This window comes from Euphorbia lathyris, chromosome 2 (assembly GCF_963576675.1).
Source record: "Euphorbia lathyris chromosome 2, ddEupLath1.1, whole genome shotgun sequence".
NCBI lineage: Eukaryota > Viridiplantae > Streptophyta > Magnoliopsida > Malpighiales > Euphorbiaceae > Euphorbia > Euphorbia lathyris.
In genome coordinates this window covers 62,231,882-62,248,570 of record NC_088911.1, presented here as the reverse complement: position 1 = coordinate 62,248,570, position 16,689 = coordinate 62,231,882, and the positions used below count along the sequence as shown (strand labels likewise).

General features: G+C 35.3%; 1 protein-coding gene across 2 annotated transcripts; it reads right to left on the bottom strand.

Moving 5' to 3' along the window:
* Positions 1 to 14,635: 14,635 nt before the first annotated feature.
* LOC136218439 (transcription termination factor MTEF1, chloroplastic) lies at positions 14,636 to 16,073 on the bottom strand. 2 transcript variants are annotated; one of them, XM_066005302.1, is made up of 2 exons: positions 15,879 to 16,073; positions 14,636 to 15,747 (listed from the first exon to the last, which is right to left on the bottom strand). In XM_066005302.1, the coding sequence occupies exon 2, from the start codon at positions 15,669 to 15,671 to the stop codon at positions 14,787 to 14,789; it is 885 nt and encodes a 294-aa protein (XP_065861374.1). In that variant the 5' UTR covers positions 15,672 to 15,747; positions 15,879 to 16,073; the 3' UTR covers positions 14,636 to 14,786. The 2 variants fall into 2 exon arrangements, with proteins under 2 accessions (XP_065861374.1, XP_065861373.1); XM_066005301.1 differs by having other exon boundaries at positions 14,636 to 15,744.
* Positions 16,074 to 16,689: the final 616 nt, after the last annotated feature.

Sequence of the window (16,689 nt, the reverse complement as noted above, 5' to 3'; positions counted from 1 at the left end):
TTCCCCCAGAGCTATAAGAAGACATGTTGATTCTGTCGTTGACCTTTCCGTATTAGTTACAGTATAATTCGGTCCTTCATCAACTACATCCTTGAACAGAATCTTATGACTATGGATGATGTCAAGTCATATATAGCGAGACGTTCGTTTTACTTGTACAGGCCGAGTTAACTCAAATTAGATAGGTTAAGTGAAATCTGCATTTCAAGTCTTAAGCTATCACCTTGTAAGGATTTAGAGTTAAGTATTCCACAACTGATCCTTGGACGTATCTCCTATTTATCAGGAGTGACAAATGCTCAATCCAATGTTAACTATCCTGCAATTACTTCATGTGATACCCAACATCTGCCGTACACACCCCAGAGTCATCCCTGTTATGGATCGTGTTACAACAGGATCAAAGCATCACATTCCATAATCCAGAATCACTAATTAACATTCTTTTGAGTCTGAGGATTACTTGTACCTATTAATACCAATGAGATGAACAGGTGACAAGGATGAATCTACCCATCCTGTTATCTCAAGTCGGGTCCCCAATCCTAGTGAACCCTTTTCATTGGATCCATGTAACTGTCTAGATATCTGCATATATGAAGCTTGTGAGATCAGCTCTCTGTTTCGACAGAAAACATTGTTACATGCAAGTCTCAACAGTGTTATGTCAATCCCTATTCAAAACATATCACTTGACTTGGGGTGGTTTTAAGTTTATTAGTTTATTATAATGTTTCGTCTCACTTCATGCTTGTATGAACACTTTATAATCACTTTAAATAAACTTAGGGGTTTCCTTTTATTTAGACTTATTTAGTTCTTTAAAAGTAGATGTCTTTATATAGTTATGTAACCATATCTCATTAAAACAAATGACATAAAGAACAATTCATTTACAGCAGGTTTATATCCTAGAACAATTGTCTATAGGACACTAAACCCCAACAACTGTCACGTTCGCGACCTACCTGTCATGAAAGTGACATGCTCGAAAAACTCACCAGTTAGCAAGAATCATCTATCGCAATCATGATAGACCAAACTCACCAACTTTGCATAGCAAGCACAGTCATGAACGTAACACCCCTGTCTTGTTTATGACCAACATTTTTACTACAAAAGGACATGATTCTTCACCACAAAGGCATCTCCTTCCATCTGAATCATCATTCTTCTTCATCAGTAGTTGTGATTTTTCATAATACTACTTGAAGAGTTATCATCTTGAAAGGACACAATCATTCATCCACTATAAGAAGTATGCTCCTCTCTCCATTCAGATATACAAAAGATAAAACAATACAAATTGATATTCTACAGAAATTCTCAAGAAGCATTCAGAGATATACTGAAGTTATCAAAATACAATAATTTCTAAGGCTTTAATTCCATCATTGAAGGAAGCAAGATCGAGAGATACACTTCCTTGAGATACAAGATACAATTGAAGAAGATGAACCAGAGGCTTGACATCCTTACATACAGTAAAAGGATTCACAACCCCTAGGATCTCATCTGTTATAGTCTTTATTCTCTGTATTTTTTACTTTTGATATATGATCAAAATTGTCAAATACTTGTTTATCAAAAACATAATTCAATCCAATGCAAATTATTCTATGTTCATTATTTCATTCCATTACTGCTTTTACGAATATTCTAGGGAAATCCGTATAAGCAAGACGTAGGAATAGTTATCATTTTATGAAGTTAGAAGAGATTCAGTTCATAAAAGGATAATTGTATCACATCATTCACATGTTTCGTTTTTAATTCTTAATTCCAATTCACTACGATGGGTCGAGGAATTGGGATTATTTATCTATAAACATCTAAGTTCTTTAATCCTGGATTGAGAGATTGGATTAAATATTCTTATTTGATACAACTACAGTAAGATTGAAAAGTATTTATAGGTTTATGTTTACCAAAAACCTTATTTGTATCCCGAGCTATGCACGAAATCAAAACCAAAGAAATATAACTTGAGTTTTATTATTATTTTTAACCAAACTATTTCACAAACCTATTTATTTATTTTTTATAACCAAAAGAAAATGAATTAATAATAAATTCGTTACAGTAGTCAATCAGCGTTCTCTGTGGGAACGATATTTTATTATCACTACAAGCGGAACCGTGCACTTGCGGAATTCGCCTAACATCTATCTCATCAAGTCCACCTTCCACTTGATATCACAGACAAAGCAATCATTGGCCATTCTTGCAAACATACTTTCATGCACTAAGAAAGTGTAAAAGTTGCCAACTTATCAACCTCCTTATTGACTTCCTCCATTACCTCTTTGTAGGCTTCTTCTTAAACTTTTTTACTTCCTTTAAACCATGGATCAATTATATTTGTTATTTGATATCAAAATAGTTATTTTACATGAAATGTCGCTTGAAGCTTTCTACTACTGTAAGGAGCGATCTTCGTATCAACTTCTCACGAATACCCACGTGTAGGAAGTCTTTGATGATGATCCATATGAGCAAAAGTGAAGAAATGAGTTTTACCTCTTTATTCGTTATGATGTGTCCAAACATGTCTTCCTCCAATGTATGGGTGTATATATTAATCTCATACTCGACCAAAACACATATCGGGTGATTGGACCATAGGAAGAGGGAAAAATGAAGCAAGAACTGAAGTTTTAGGGTGATGGTCGATCACCTATAGCGCAGGGGCGATCATCCATATCCTCCAGGATTGGTTCCTCCTTATTTTCGTGTATTTTCTCTGATGGATTAGTCGTTTCGAAGGCTTTCACAAGACCAAGAAACTATTAAGACCCTTCTTACTCACTGATATCTTTTATTTTGGTCCCGGTTACGTATTTTGAGACATAAACGAGCTTGAACCCGACTATTCAAGGTGTGAGAACTTTAAAGGAGGATACTTTTCCAAATTTCAACATAGAAAGCTAATGATAAGGGCATGTGGTTCCCTTTTGAATATTGAAATAAAGGTGAAAGCCAGGCTACTAAACTTTTAGTGTTATGGATACATTAAAAGTACATAAAATAACATTTTTAAGAAACCAAACAAACTTATCCTTGCTTTTTTCTCCTTAACACATCCCATAAGAGTCCAAGATTTGTGTTTCCCCACTAGAATTCATGAATCAAACTCATTTGGGGGATTTCGGGGGGCAAAAACGAAGAAACGACAAAGAGAAAATGAAAGTGTGGCCAATCGCCTATGTCTGACAGGCGAGCGACCTCTAGGAGCCCGGATGAACAGGCCATTGCCCATAGCGATGGGCGATCAAATGTTCTTCCAGTATTCCTAGAATTTTGGCCAAAACGAAACCAAATCTTCAAATACACAATGAACAAACATGATATTTTATATACCCCTGAGTTTATTACCTTTGAAGCATGATTCCAGGATGTACACGAGTATGATGAAGCATTCCTCCATACGAAAGAATGCCAATAACCCTTTTGAACAACCTCAAGGCTCTAAACCAAGTTGCTTTTCCGATATCACAACCCCAAATCAAACTTCCCAGTTGATTCAAGTTATAGAGACACTAAACAAACACTTTTGGTTTGCTGTCTTAAGCCTTTAATCATTGAAATTCGCTTAAAACCCCAGCTTTAAGCTTTTATCTCTCTAAAACTTTATCTTTCTATAACACCCAACCTTCCTCTCTCTCTCTAATGCTCAGTCTTGACTCAAGGTCGGTTATAAAATCTAATCCCCTTGAAATGAAACCTAGCTCCCTTCTTTAGAGCTTCTCGAATGCCATAATCCCCGAGTGGAATGCGTTTTAGTGAGAAATGAAGCTAAGTCACAAACCCTAACCATTATGGGTAATAGAGGTGATCAACCATCATTGAGGGGTCATCAGCCCTTATGATGGGTGATCGGCCGATCAACCAGTCAAAGGGGGAACATTGGTGATCAGCCCTTACGATGGCTGATCAGCCGGTCAACCAGTCAAAGGGGGGCACATAGGCGATCGACCCGCCACTATAGTCGATTGGCCTCCTTCCCCTCCTTTTGCTTAGTTTCGCTCAGTTTTAGTTAGTTTCATTTGGCCTTACTAAACCGTATTTCGTGAGTTTGGTGTTTCAGGTGGATTCTCGCCATATTAGACAAGCACACAATGTTAATAGTGTATATCATAGGGATGAGAAAAATCCAGTCACAGCTGGGAAGCTGATATCTCTTGTTTTATAGAAAAGTATTAAGAGTTTTGGAGATATTAATCATTTCAACCAAGTATTGAAAATATGAAAGAAAAATGAAGTCTTAACTTAACTAGTCCAAATAAAAAATTAGTATTTGAGAAAGGGGAGATGAGGATGATTAAAAAAAAGAAAAGGACAAATATGGAATGGGGAGTTAGTTATTAGTGCCTGGACTGGACTGGATTTGAGCGTACAAGAATTGATTGTGGTAATGTGACAGGCGATTAAAAAATTGAAAGCAACTCAACAGTTATAATTTCTATCTTTACTAACTGAAAAATGAAATAATTGTGGAATGGAGCCTGCCTGCCTGGTATAAATGAGAATTGATTAGCAATAGGCCAAATGAGATGATGATGTAGGAGTAGTAGGAGTAGGACTTAAATTCTCATTACAAAAAAAAAAAAAAAAGAGTAGGACTTAAATTAGGCCAAATAAAAAACGAAATTGTAGTTGGAATTCAGAAGCAACAAGCAAAACATGTTGGGTTGGAATGTCACATGGTCTTTATTTTTTTGGTTAAACCATCCGGTACTCCGAACCACATTGGCCAACTAATCCGGATTCGGGGCGGGTCTAAGGATTACGATATTTAAACCCCTCCCAATCGCTGTTGTGGGGGATCGATCCTGAGACCTCCCTACCAAGCGCAGCCCCATGTCACATGGTCTTTATATAATTAATCGATATCAACTTATGTTTGAGTCATAGGTTCAAGTTGCAATCTCTCAAATTCATATTAGTTATTTTACATTACAAAAATATTGAAAATTATTTTGTGTCTCAATTGTGGGTGCTATGCTCATATGATTTATTAATTAATTTTATATTTGATTCAATCTGTTTTAAATATATATATTTATGGAAATATTACATAAACTTCTCAAATAGTATTTATTTTATTTTATATAAATTAGTGCCTTAATAAGATGATAAACAAATTATTTATTATTTTTAGACCGTAGTGAAAGAGTTGACGGGTCGCACTCAAGACTTAGCGTTTCATTGGAGTTGCTTGAATTACTAAGTAAGTGATAATTGATATATATTTGTTTGATTGTTGGGTTTCTATATGTTTTTAATAATTAATTTGTCATGGATTGATACAATGAACTTGAAAAGGATTATGATGTGTTGTGTAAATTTATTGTCTGATATTCTTATGACATTGGTTTGAGTTGAAATTCATGAACGTTATGGACGTGTAATGATACGGTGCTTGATTGTCTGATATTGGTTGTGTTAGGAGATAAACATGACAAATAGAGAATAATGGTTAATTAATAGACTGTCTTAATGTCAATGGTCGTTTTGTGATGTTGTTTTGCTATGCACTGGGGTGATGCGGGGATACCTGGTGGGGAGTGGTATTCTATGTTCTTGATGTATCTATCTATACTATATATAATAGCGGAAGCAGAGAGAATTTACAAGAAGTGTTTTAGAGGCTTTTTAGCTTAGTTGGCATCCTAGAACAAAAAGAATAAATGAGTTAATGAGTTTTAATTATCTCTATATCATGAGTACTATATTAACATATTATTTATTGTCAATTACTAGCTCATTAATTAAAGTAGTAAAAGAAAGTGAGAGTTGCAGAAAGATGAAAAAACACAAAGCGAATGAAATCCAAAAGTCACAAATAAACCTATATATAAAGCATGATATATAGTATTCCATCATTATATTCATTAGCCACTGAAAGTCATATACCCATCAACCATTAATTTTGATTATGTAATAGTTTTGTTCTTAATCTTATAATTTTGTTCTTATTTCATTAAGAGATTCGAATTTATTTAGGAGCAGATTCCATTGATAAACTGTAGTAATAACGTTTTCTTCAAGATTTGGAAGAGTTTAAACTGATATCTCTCAGTGAAGAAATCATTATATTTTTTAAGGTAATTATTCGAATTTTCATATGTAGTAGTTATTTTATTTTCAATTGTGTTGTTCCACACCTCTCGCTACCCTATCTATGTTTTCTTTTTTATTGTCTTTTTTTTCAAAATGAATAAAACAAATATTTTGTATATTTGCATTCTTTTTTGGGTTAATACACATATTTGCCCCTGTATTATTTCGGAAAAACAGACATACCCTTATATCAAATAAACCGACAAAACTATCTCTAAATTTTCTATAAACCTGTAATTATACCCTAATCTAACAGACCTGCTTATTTGGCACAAACAGCGTTTACACTTCTCTCTCTAAACCTTTCTCTTTCACTCTCTCTCTAAACCTCTTTCACGTTCTATCTCTTTCGCTCTCTCTAAACCTCTTAACGTTTGGGGCCTCTGTCAGCAACTCCTCATGTGTCAAGCTTCACTGGCTGCCAACAAAATTTACACAAATTGTGTAATGAAATGGAGCCAAAAAAGGGTTAAAGTGCAAAAATACCCCTAATGTTTTGGGCCAGGAGCAATTTTATCCCTAACGTCTAAAATGGTGCAATTTTACCCCTAACGTTGGAAGCCAATAGCAATTTTACCCCTAACGTTAATAAATTGGGTCAATTTGAAAAATAATTCATCAAACTGTCTTCTCGGTCATGAATCTTGTTATCTACACTTCATATGTATGTCATTTTTATCAGTAACAAATCACAAACATTCGTTGGGATGTGAAAAAAAATAAAAAAATATACTGTCTTTTTGTACGGATTAGACAAAAAAAATCAAAAAATCCACCGAATTTATAAATATTAATCTCAAATTCTATTATTAGATTATAAAAAACATGAAATCCTTTTTTTAGAATGAATTATTATGCAATTGGGGCAGAATAATGAACAAAAATATATGTGTTTTATAATAGTGCATGAAATTGATCCAATTTATCAACGTTAGGGGTAAAATTGCTCTTGGCTTCCAACGTTAGGGGTAAAATTGCACCATTTTAGACGTTAAGGGTAAAATTGCTCCTGACCCAAAACGTTAGGGGTATTTTTGCACCTTAACCCAAAAAAAAATTCACAAATGTGGGACAGCATTCTTCCTACCCAACAATGTAATCCATTATCTGGATCCCAAAAGCAAAAACAATTACTCTATAATGAATGAATCCAACATATTCAAAACCAGTGATTAAATATGAATCAATCGAATCGATTAAGGAATTAACAGTTGCAGTGTAGTTTATTTGATTGCTAATGAAACTGAGATTTCTCATTGATTAAATAACACCATTTCCAGTCAAATAGATAGACAACATCAAATCCAATATCAATGGAAGCAGACTACAAGGAAGGAGAAGAAAACACATTCGCATGTCTGGTTAAAGCAAGCGAATTCAAACACCTCAACCCACTAAAGCTTCTTAATTGGATCTTCGTTTCTTTCAGCGCCGCAGCGTCCGTAGCTCGAAACGACGATGTCGTCATGTGCTCTGAGAAACCCAAGACAATAAGAATCAACAGACAAACATAAAGGGAAACCTTGAAATCTTGAAAGATCATAACAGGAAAAGAAGAGTGATTTTGTGAAGAAGAATGTGATGAGAGAGGTAGGGAGAGAAGATGGTGAAAGAGTGATGTGTAATACATTGATTGGATAAGAAAATAAATAAAAATTAAATTATTCATTTAGAACTCTACCGTTTATGCTACATCACATGTCTGTTAGATTAGGGTATAATTGTAGGTTTGTAGAAAATTTAGGGATAGTTTTGTGGATTTATTTGATATATGGGCATATCTGTTTTTCCGTAATAATACAGGGGTAAATATGTATATTAACCCTTCTTTTTTAGTATAGGTTGTTTCGATTGTTAACTCTAACTAAAATTTGGATTTTCAGCTTTATATAAACTCAATTGTTAGGTTTAATTGGGGTTAGACATGGACAAGTTAAATCGGGAAAAATTATCTCTATATCATGAGTACTATATTAACACATTATTTATTATCAATTACCAGCTTATTAATTAAAGTAATAAAAGAAAGTGGGAGTTGCAGGAAGATGAAAAAAACACAAAGCGAATGAAATCCAAAAGTCACAAATAAACCTATATATAAAGCATGATATATAGTATTCCATCATAATATTCAGTGACCGCTGAAAGTCACAAACCTCATCAACCATTAATTTTGATTATGTATTAGCTTTGTTCAACAAAATTTGGAGAAACAATAAGATGCCATCAGAATGGAGGAAAAGTATCTTAATCCCTTTGTATAAGAACAAAGGCGATGTCCAAGATTGTGCCAACTATCGGGGAATCAAATTAATGAGTCACACTATGAAACTTTGGGAGCGAGTGATCGAACAAAGGCTAAGGAGGACGGTGAAGATCTCGGAAAACCAGTTTGGCTTTATATCGGGAAGATCAACTATGGAAGCCATCCATCTAATGAGAGAATTAATGGAGCACTATCGAAATAAGAAGAAAGACTTGCATATGGTTTTCATTGACTTGGAGAAAGCATATGATAAGGTACCAAGGGAAGTACTTTGGTGGGCCTTGATAAGGAAAGGCATTTTGCGGAAATATATTGACATCATAAAGGACATGTATGAGGAAGCATGCACGAGTGTACGTATTACTGTTGGGAAGACTGAAGAGTTCCCTATTACGATTGGAGTGCATCAAGGTTCCGCACTAAGCCCATTTCTTTTTGCCATCGTTATGGATGAACTAACAAGTTCACTTCAAGATGGTATACCATGGTGCATGCTGTTTGCAGATGATATTGTGTTGGTTGATGAGACGAAAGAAGGAGTGGAGAGGAAGTTGGAACTATGGAGACAAACTCTAGAATCTAGAGGCTTTAAGTTGAGCCGAAGTATGACAGAATATTTGGAGTGTAAGTTTAGCGGCCATAGGAGTAGGGAGGCAGGGACAATCACCCTAGATGGGAGAGTTGTTCGGGCCTCAGATTGCTTCTGGTATTTAGGATCTATTATCCAAACGGATGGAGAAGTAGATGGAGATGTTGCTCATAGGATTAAAGCTGGTTGGTCGAAGTGGAAGAGTGCTACGAGTTTCCTTTGTGACCCCGGCATGCCTAATAGATTGAAGGGAAAATTCTATCGAACGGCAATTAGACCAGCATTGTTATATGGTACGGAGTGTTGGGCAGTGAAACATTGCCACATCCATAAGATGTCGGTGGCGGAGATGCGTATGTTGAGATGGATGTGTGGTCATACGAGAAAGGATCGGGTGAGTAATGAAATAATTAGGACAAAAGTAGGGGTCACATCTATTGAGAATAAAATGAGAGAAAACCGACTAAGGTGGTTTGGCCATATGAGACGTAGAGCGCTTGATGCGCCGGTTAGGAGAACCGAAGAGTGACAAAGGGATGTAGTGGTGATGGGTAGGGGAAGACCTAAGCAAACTTGGAGGAGGGTGATCGAGAGTGATATGAGTTTACTGGGAATTGAGGAAAATATGGTAGCGGATAGGACGGAGTGGAGGGAGCGAATTTGTGTCGCTGACACGACTTGATTTCACGGTTTTATATGATGGTTCATGTTAGCCGACCCCGAATCATTTCGGGATTAAGGCTTTGTTGTTGTTGTTGTTGTTGTTGTTGTTGTATTAGCTTTGTTCTTAATCTTATAATTTTATTCTTATTTCATTAAGAGTTCATATTTATTTAGGAGCAGATTTCATTGATAAACTGTAGTAATAGCATTTTCTTCAAGAATTGGAAGAGTTTAGACTGATATGTCCCATTGAAGAAATAATTATATTTATGAAGGTAATTATTCGAATTTTCATATGTAGTAGTTATTTTATTTTAAATTGTGTTGTTCCACACCTCTCGCTACCTTATCTATGTTTTCTTTTTTATTTGTCTTTATATGTTCATTCAGTATTTGTATGAAGCATGTAGTAAAGGGTTGTGAACTTGCTTCATGTTCTTTTGGTTGATGTTCTGTTTATGGTTGAATATGTATGAACGGATTGGTCATGCTTTTATACTTTATATGTTCATTGAGTATGTATATGAACCATGTACTAAAGGGTCAGTGAAGTTCTAATCATTACTCTTTTACAAATTTGTTGATGTTCATTGAATATGTGTATGAAGCATGTAGTAAAGGGTCAGTGAAGTTGTTACAGATGCTTCATGTTACAAATTGGTTGATGTTCATTATGAACCGATTCAGCTTGTATGTTTGCTTGACGTATATGCACAAATAAATAGGAATGAATTGATTGAGCTTATTTATTTGTTTGTAAGGTAGCATATCTATCAATAAGCTTAGTGTTGTTAGATGTCTTCTAGTTTGACTTGAATATACATATGAACTGATTACCATGAACTGATTAGATGTCTTCCCGTGTGACTTGAATATACATATAAGCTGATTATCATGCTCTTATAGGAATAAGTTGTTCATTACAGTATACGGCATATATGCACAAGTTAGATAATGAACCGATTAGCATGTTCCCTTGGGTTTCCAAGTTGTGGAACTGCTTAGTGCTCTCCCTCTTACACATCATGCCCCTTGAATGCTCTCCATCAGAAACTTGTTCTTGCCCAAGAAATGGCTTCTCAATGAGGGGCTCTATCAACAATGCATAAATATGCCACAACAGCTAGAAAATGCATAGATAAATTAGACCCCAAACATGGATAATTGTGTATCAAAGAAATAGAGAAATTGTGGCAAATCTAACTGTGGCAGTGGGATAGGCAGGGCGAGAAAGGAGGCGGGGAAGAGAAATCATTCCCTAAGGAGCTACATTAGGATGATAAATCCTAGTCCTGAAATAAAATTAAGAATAGGAAAATAATTTAGACAATGTATATGCAATATCATGTCGTATATACTATCTTAATGAGATATGAGTAATTATTATTGGAGGTCTAGCTGGGAACTCCAAAGGGTAGCAGATGCGGATTTCAAATACACTCCCTTCATAGGGGGCGTATTGGGGCCTTTTATCATGAATCCCCAGAGTAATAAGTTTGCACCCATAGGATCTGCTAGCATCAAAGCGAAGAAGAATCATTACAGGAAGAAAGATGAAATCAGGAAGAAAGAAGAAAATATGAATAGTGATATCTTGGATGGTGATAAGCCACCTCGGTGCCTTCTAGAATAGTTTGCAGAGATCCAAAAAGATCATTCTTTGTATACGTCTAATGGAAGTCATTTTAGTGTAAGTTTTCTTAGTCTGAACTTTTTACAGAATGTGGTAAAACTTGAAGAGTGAGGGGCACTATATTTATACTGGTTGAGGTGGGTAAGTGAAAGGTCGTTGAAAGGGAAATGGTAAATGGGTTTAGGGTTATTGAAATGATGTTCTGTGATTAATGACCTGCTTTTGGTTATGCAGATATCAAGATTTAGGGATTACTCAAGAACTTGCTTTTTCGATATGACTGAGATATCAAGTCTGACCTTTTGTTGTTCGTATTGGATATGTATTTCTTTTATTTTTTATAATACATTAAGAAATTTATTTGAACTCATGTAAGTCGATTATGAGCATTAGTTTTCAATTAATTTAAAAACATTGATATACAAAATTCCATGTTCATTGAGTATGTTAAGTTCATTATTTAGGTAAAAATCAAAAACTCTTTCGAAGAAGAAAGCAAAGAGTCGCATTTAATTAAAAAAATGTCAGCTAAACAACAATAGGAAGACACAAAAGGAAACAAATATCTAAAAACTAATTCATTAACATAATTGATTAAGACCTATGCCATCTGAAACAAGCTACAACGACAGAAATTATTATTCAAACTGTCATCGCGATTACCAATATGCAAATTTCCCAAATATATATTGACGTTTTTAATTAGTAGGATGTCATTCAATGCCCATATAGGTGACGGTAATAATAAATAAATTGTCATCGTAACACGAGTAATATGACAGCGTACTAATAGACTTATGTCATGTGAGATTCCTTCACATGACAAAAGTCAACCGTCGTCTGGAGGTCCATCAGACGGCAGCGAGCCCCGTAACAGTTTTATTTCTTACAAGATGACGGTTCAAGGGCTTATCGGCGTAGTGTAATAGCATCTACCAAAGCTTTCACTTCAACTAATGGAGCAGATACTTGAGGTAACAAATTAATGAATCCAACTTCCCACAATGATTTCATAGTAGTGTAATATTCATTTTTTAGACAGAGAAATTTTTTTTCCTTCAAAAATTCCTTACACAATTTGTATTTTCTAAACCCATTTGTAAGAGAAATTTTTTTTCCCTAGATTCAGTCAAATTTCCCTAGCAGATGTCATAAACAGTATAGATTTGTTTATAGTAGAGGAACCATTATATGTAGTTCAAGAACCACGTTATTGCAAGTTTTCCACATTTCAACGTTCATATCATCGTATGTAAATTTTGTTACTGCTCCTGTCATGAACCCATGTTTTCGTTTTGAAGAGAGATGAATCTTCATTGTTCTCCTCCAAGACATGTAATCTGAATATCCTTGAAGTTTTTCTACTTGGATCAAATAAGCTCCATCAAATGGATGTAAGAGCTTGAAATATGTTCTGGAATTTGCCATTGCAGCGGAAGAAAATTTAGATATGGAGAAACGGGTTTGGAACGAAAAATGAGAGGAAGAAAGAAGAGATAGAAATGAGAAATACATAGGAAAAATCATGGCTCTCATTCCTCTTGGCACATTTTGAGCTCTAATACCATGATAACTAAAATACTCAGAAGAATGATAGAGCATTGAGAAGAAGAAGATAATGCAAGAGCCAAAAGGATGTGATATATTTTGATTGCTGAGTACCCAGTACATAAACTAACTCAATAATAAAACATTAAACCGAAAATGCAAAATAGAAACTTCCGGATCAATTGATTTTTCTTTCAATTTTATATATAGGCATATCTCTATTTTGTAACACGGCCTCTCCATTTCAACCATCATGCTTTAATCTTCTCTTCAAAATCTCATGTGAATAATAGATAAGATCCTAACTAGTTTATAAATAGATAATTGAGCATCTTCCTACTATTTCCGACTCTAATCTTTGTTCTACTCAACTTGAGAGGGTGTTTGGTACATGGAATAAATAGAGTGAGATAGAGATGACAAAAAGCAAGATTCCTTTATCTCTAGCCAACATATCATAACAATTTCCAATTATCTTATTTTTATCACTTAACGTTAATAAAAATCATATTAGATCCTTTGCTGGTTGTCTCAACTTTTCCATAGTTGACCTTCTTCAACTCCTCTAGTAGAATTGAATATAGAGACAAGTCTACTCTTTCTCCACTGTGAACAATTACAGAACTTCAAAACTACTCGAATGACTTCCACTAAAGAGCTTAACAATCTCTCCCTAATATATTTATCATTCATACACCCCCAATTTGATTAAGATCTTTACTTCTCTTTTACCTCAGAACCCAACCCAACCCAACAGATGTTCCACATATCATTCGCTGTCTTCTAAGTAACAAAACTTGGCAAACAATTTGCTTTTTTGAAGTCCTTGGCTATCCATAACTAATCACATTTATAATCTCTAAACCATGAACCAAGTACTACCACTATTCCTACTCTTCTTCTAACCTGTGTACCATAACTAATCATCTAATATTTCCCATCCTTCCATTCTTACTTGTTCACTTTGTATCCTGGAGGCATCAGCATGTCTCCTCATAGTATCCACCATCTCTAATGCTTCTACGGTTAGAGACCCAATTTTCCAACTTACAAACCTCAAGATTGCAGACTCTCAGAATCATACATCATATATTCAAAAATGTTTTACTACCACCAAAGGGAAACAACCTATGCACTTATACATATTTCAGATAGTAGTAAACAGAAGAATAACAACAACATAGATTAGGTTGGATAACAAAAAGACATCTTTGAACAACTCCAAAACAAAATGCCCATGATACAAAAATAATTTTGCCCATAACTGGTTGCCTAAGCAAAATCAATTCACTTCAAATTCTAAATATACCACACTTTAGAGATCTTAAATCTTGGAGTCAATGTACATCATGAACTGCTTTATCTTATGAAATATTAGCATATCCATATCCCTAAACGCCTGGAAAACAAAATCCCCACTTGAGGATTTCCTTCATCCTGCTGTACATTGGGGTTGATTGATATCATAAGTGGCCTTTCATAATTTGCATGCGTTACTGGGGAAACTACTATATCAAATTGCAGTATGGGAGTGCAAATTTGTATAACTACTAAAATAAGTTTTACATCAGCATGTGAAAGAAAAAGTTGTTCCCCTCCATATATATCTGCAATAGAGCTTTTAATAGCAGAAATTGACAAACAATAAAGATAATCTAGTAGTCACAATTCAGCCTTTCAATCCCAGGTTACCAGACAAACTATTTGATGAATAACCACTTTTGAATCTGGGACTAAACCACATCAAGATAATCATCTTTTTAATATTATCGTTATGAAAGTTCAAGCTCTGCCACCCGGTACATTCAAAAAATTAACAAGATAAGGCTCATCTTACAATTTAATAGTGTGAATTTTGACCTCTTTATCGATGTACATCAGATCAGAGTTTAAACAGTATTCACCTAAAATAATAAGAAAAGGACATAAACATTAACATACAAAGATCTATACAGCGAAGCAACTTACAGATTAAATTTCGACCTAGGTATCATTAGCCGCATTTCAATCAGTCTTGAACTGAATTCTCCATCACTAACCTTCAACATTTCCGAGAGTGGAAGTTTAAAGCCATAATTGGCCAACATTCTATGCCTGGGCTTTATCTTCCGCTCCAAGCTGAATGAAAAATACTGGGGAAATTTTTTCAATTCGTCCAAATCACCCTTCATTTGGAAGAGAAAGTAATCTACTTTTGGTGCCAAATTATTGTGAATGCTTAACGTCAAGAGTCCCGGCGACCTTACGACCATTTGTTTAACTTCAGTACGTTGAAAGCCCAAAGTGATCAAGTAATCTATTTTAGCAATCAAAGTATATTGAACATTATAGACAAGCAACATGGCAGTGTGAGAATTGATAGACAGAAAGCCGAGGTTCCGGAGGAAGATGAGAGCAGGACGCAATTGATCAGGTACAGTGGAGACTAATAGCCTAGGGCATCGAGAAATGGAGTTGGCAATGTCGGGAAATTGGATGCCAACCTCATTGAGTAGGAAATCGAAGATTGGGTAGAGACAGAGATAGGGATCAGAAGTGAGAAGGATAGGATACATATCAAGGACACGACCGATAGAGGAACGGGTAAGACCCATGGAAGAGAGGCAATGGTGGACGGAATGAAGAGAAGAGAGAGGAGTGGAGCGGAGATTTGGGTTTAGAGAGAGAGCCTTTTGGGTATTGATATTGAGAGCAGAGAGGTAGAGAAGCTTTTGACGGAAGAGAAGGCCAGAGTCTATTGAAGTTGAAGTGGTGGTTTTGAGATTGACATTGAAATTGGGGGAGGATTTAGAATGCAATAATAAAGGTGTTGGGAGACCAAGGAATGTTTTGGCTGCCATATCCATCATCTTGGATTGGAGTTTCTATCTCCTTCCCTTATCTTCACAACTGCACTTTCTTTATACGACGACGACACTTTTGCTGCTTTTAAAATCAACAATGCAAGTTGTCAAAAAATAAAAAACTAATTACCATTTGACTTATTAGTAACCATGTCAAAATTCAATTCAATTCAAGTCATACATTAAGTTCAATTTAGAATGCGATACTCTTACCTGTGCTCTCTAGCTAGGGTTTCTTTGTTTCAAGCATATAGCTTTACTGAAATGCAAATGGCTGAGAGTTTTTCCGTTCCTTCTCTCTCTCTATTCTGAAATTGAATTCGCTCCCTCCGCTTCATCAAATTTGATCCTACTTTGAAATTGGTTGGTCTCTCCTATTGGAGTGTTTTAGGTCTGAATCGTCGGATACAACTGGAGAACCATCCATACTTCTTTCGCTAGCCCCTTAATCTTCCTTTTTTACCCAAATCTACCGTTTTACTCAAACCGTAAACCCCTATCATACCTTAATCCTCTGTTTTACCCAAATCGCAAACCCAGAAAACCCAAATCTTCGTTTTACTCAAATCGTAAACCCCTATTAATCTCTCGTTTTTTACCCAGAATTACCAAACCCCATTGCGCACCCAACACACAGTTGCATAATCAAACCCAGAATAACCAAAACCCTCACACATCTTTAAATTCTATATTATCCCTAATCGCATAAAAATCACGAAAAAACCCATATTTCAAACGCTGTAACCGCTGATCATGGACAAAGACAAAGGATTAGCTGATGATTATGCCAGGCTATGCCTTAATAGCGACGAAGATGGGTTGGAATTAAGTGAGAAAGTATTTCAGACAGATAATCAACGTCAAACCTACTTCATTGTTGGACAATTCCTTGTTGTAAAACCAACACACTTTGAATCAATGAAAACAACACTTGCTGCAATCTGGCAGTCGGTTAAGGGTGTTACTATCATTGAGACGGATATGGATGGCAGATATCTATTCCAATTCTGTCATGAACTGGATA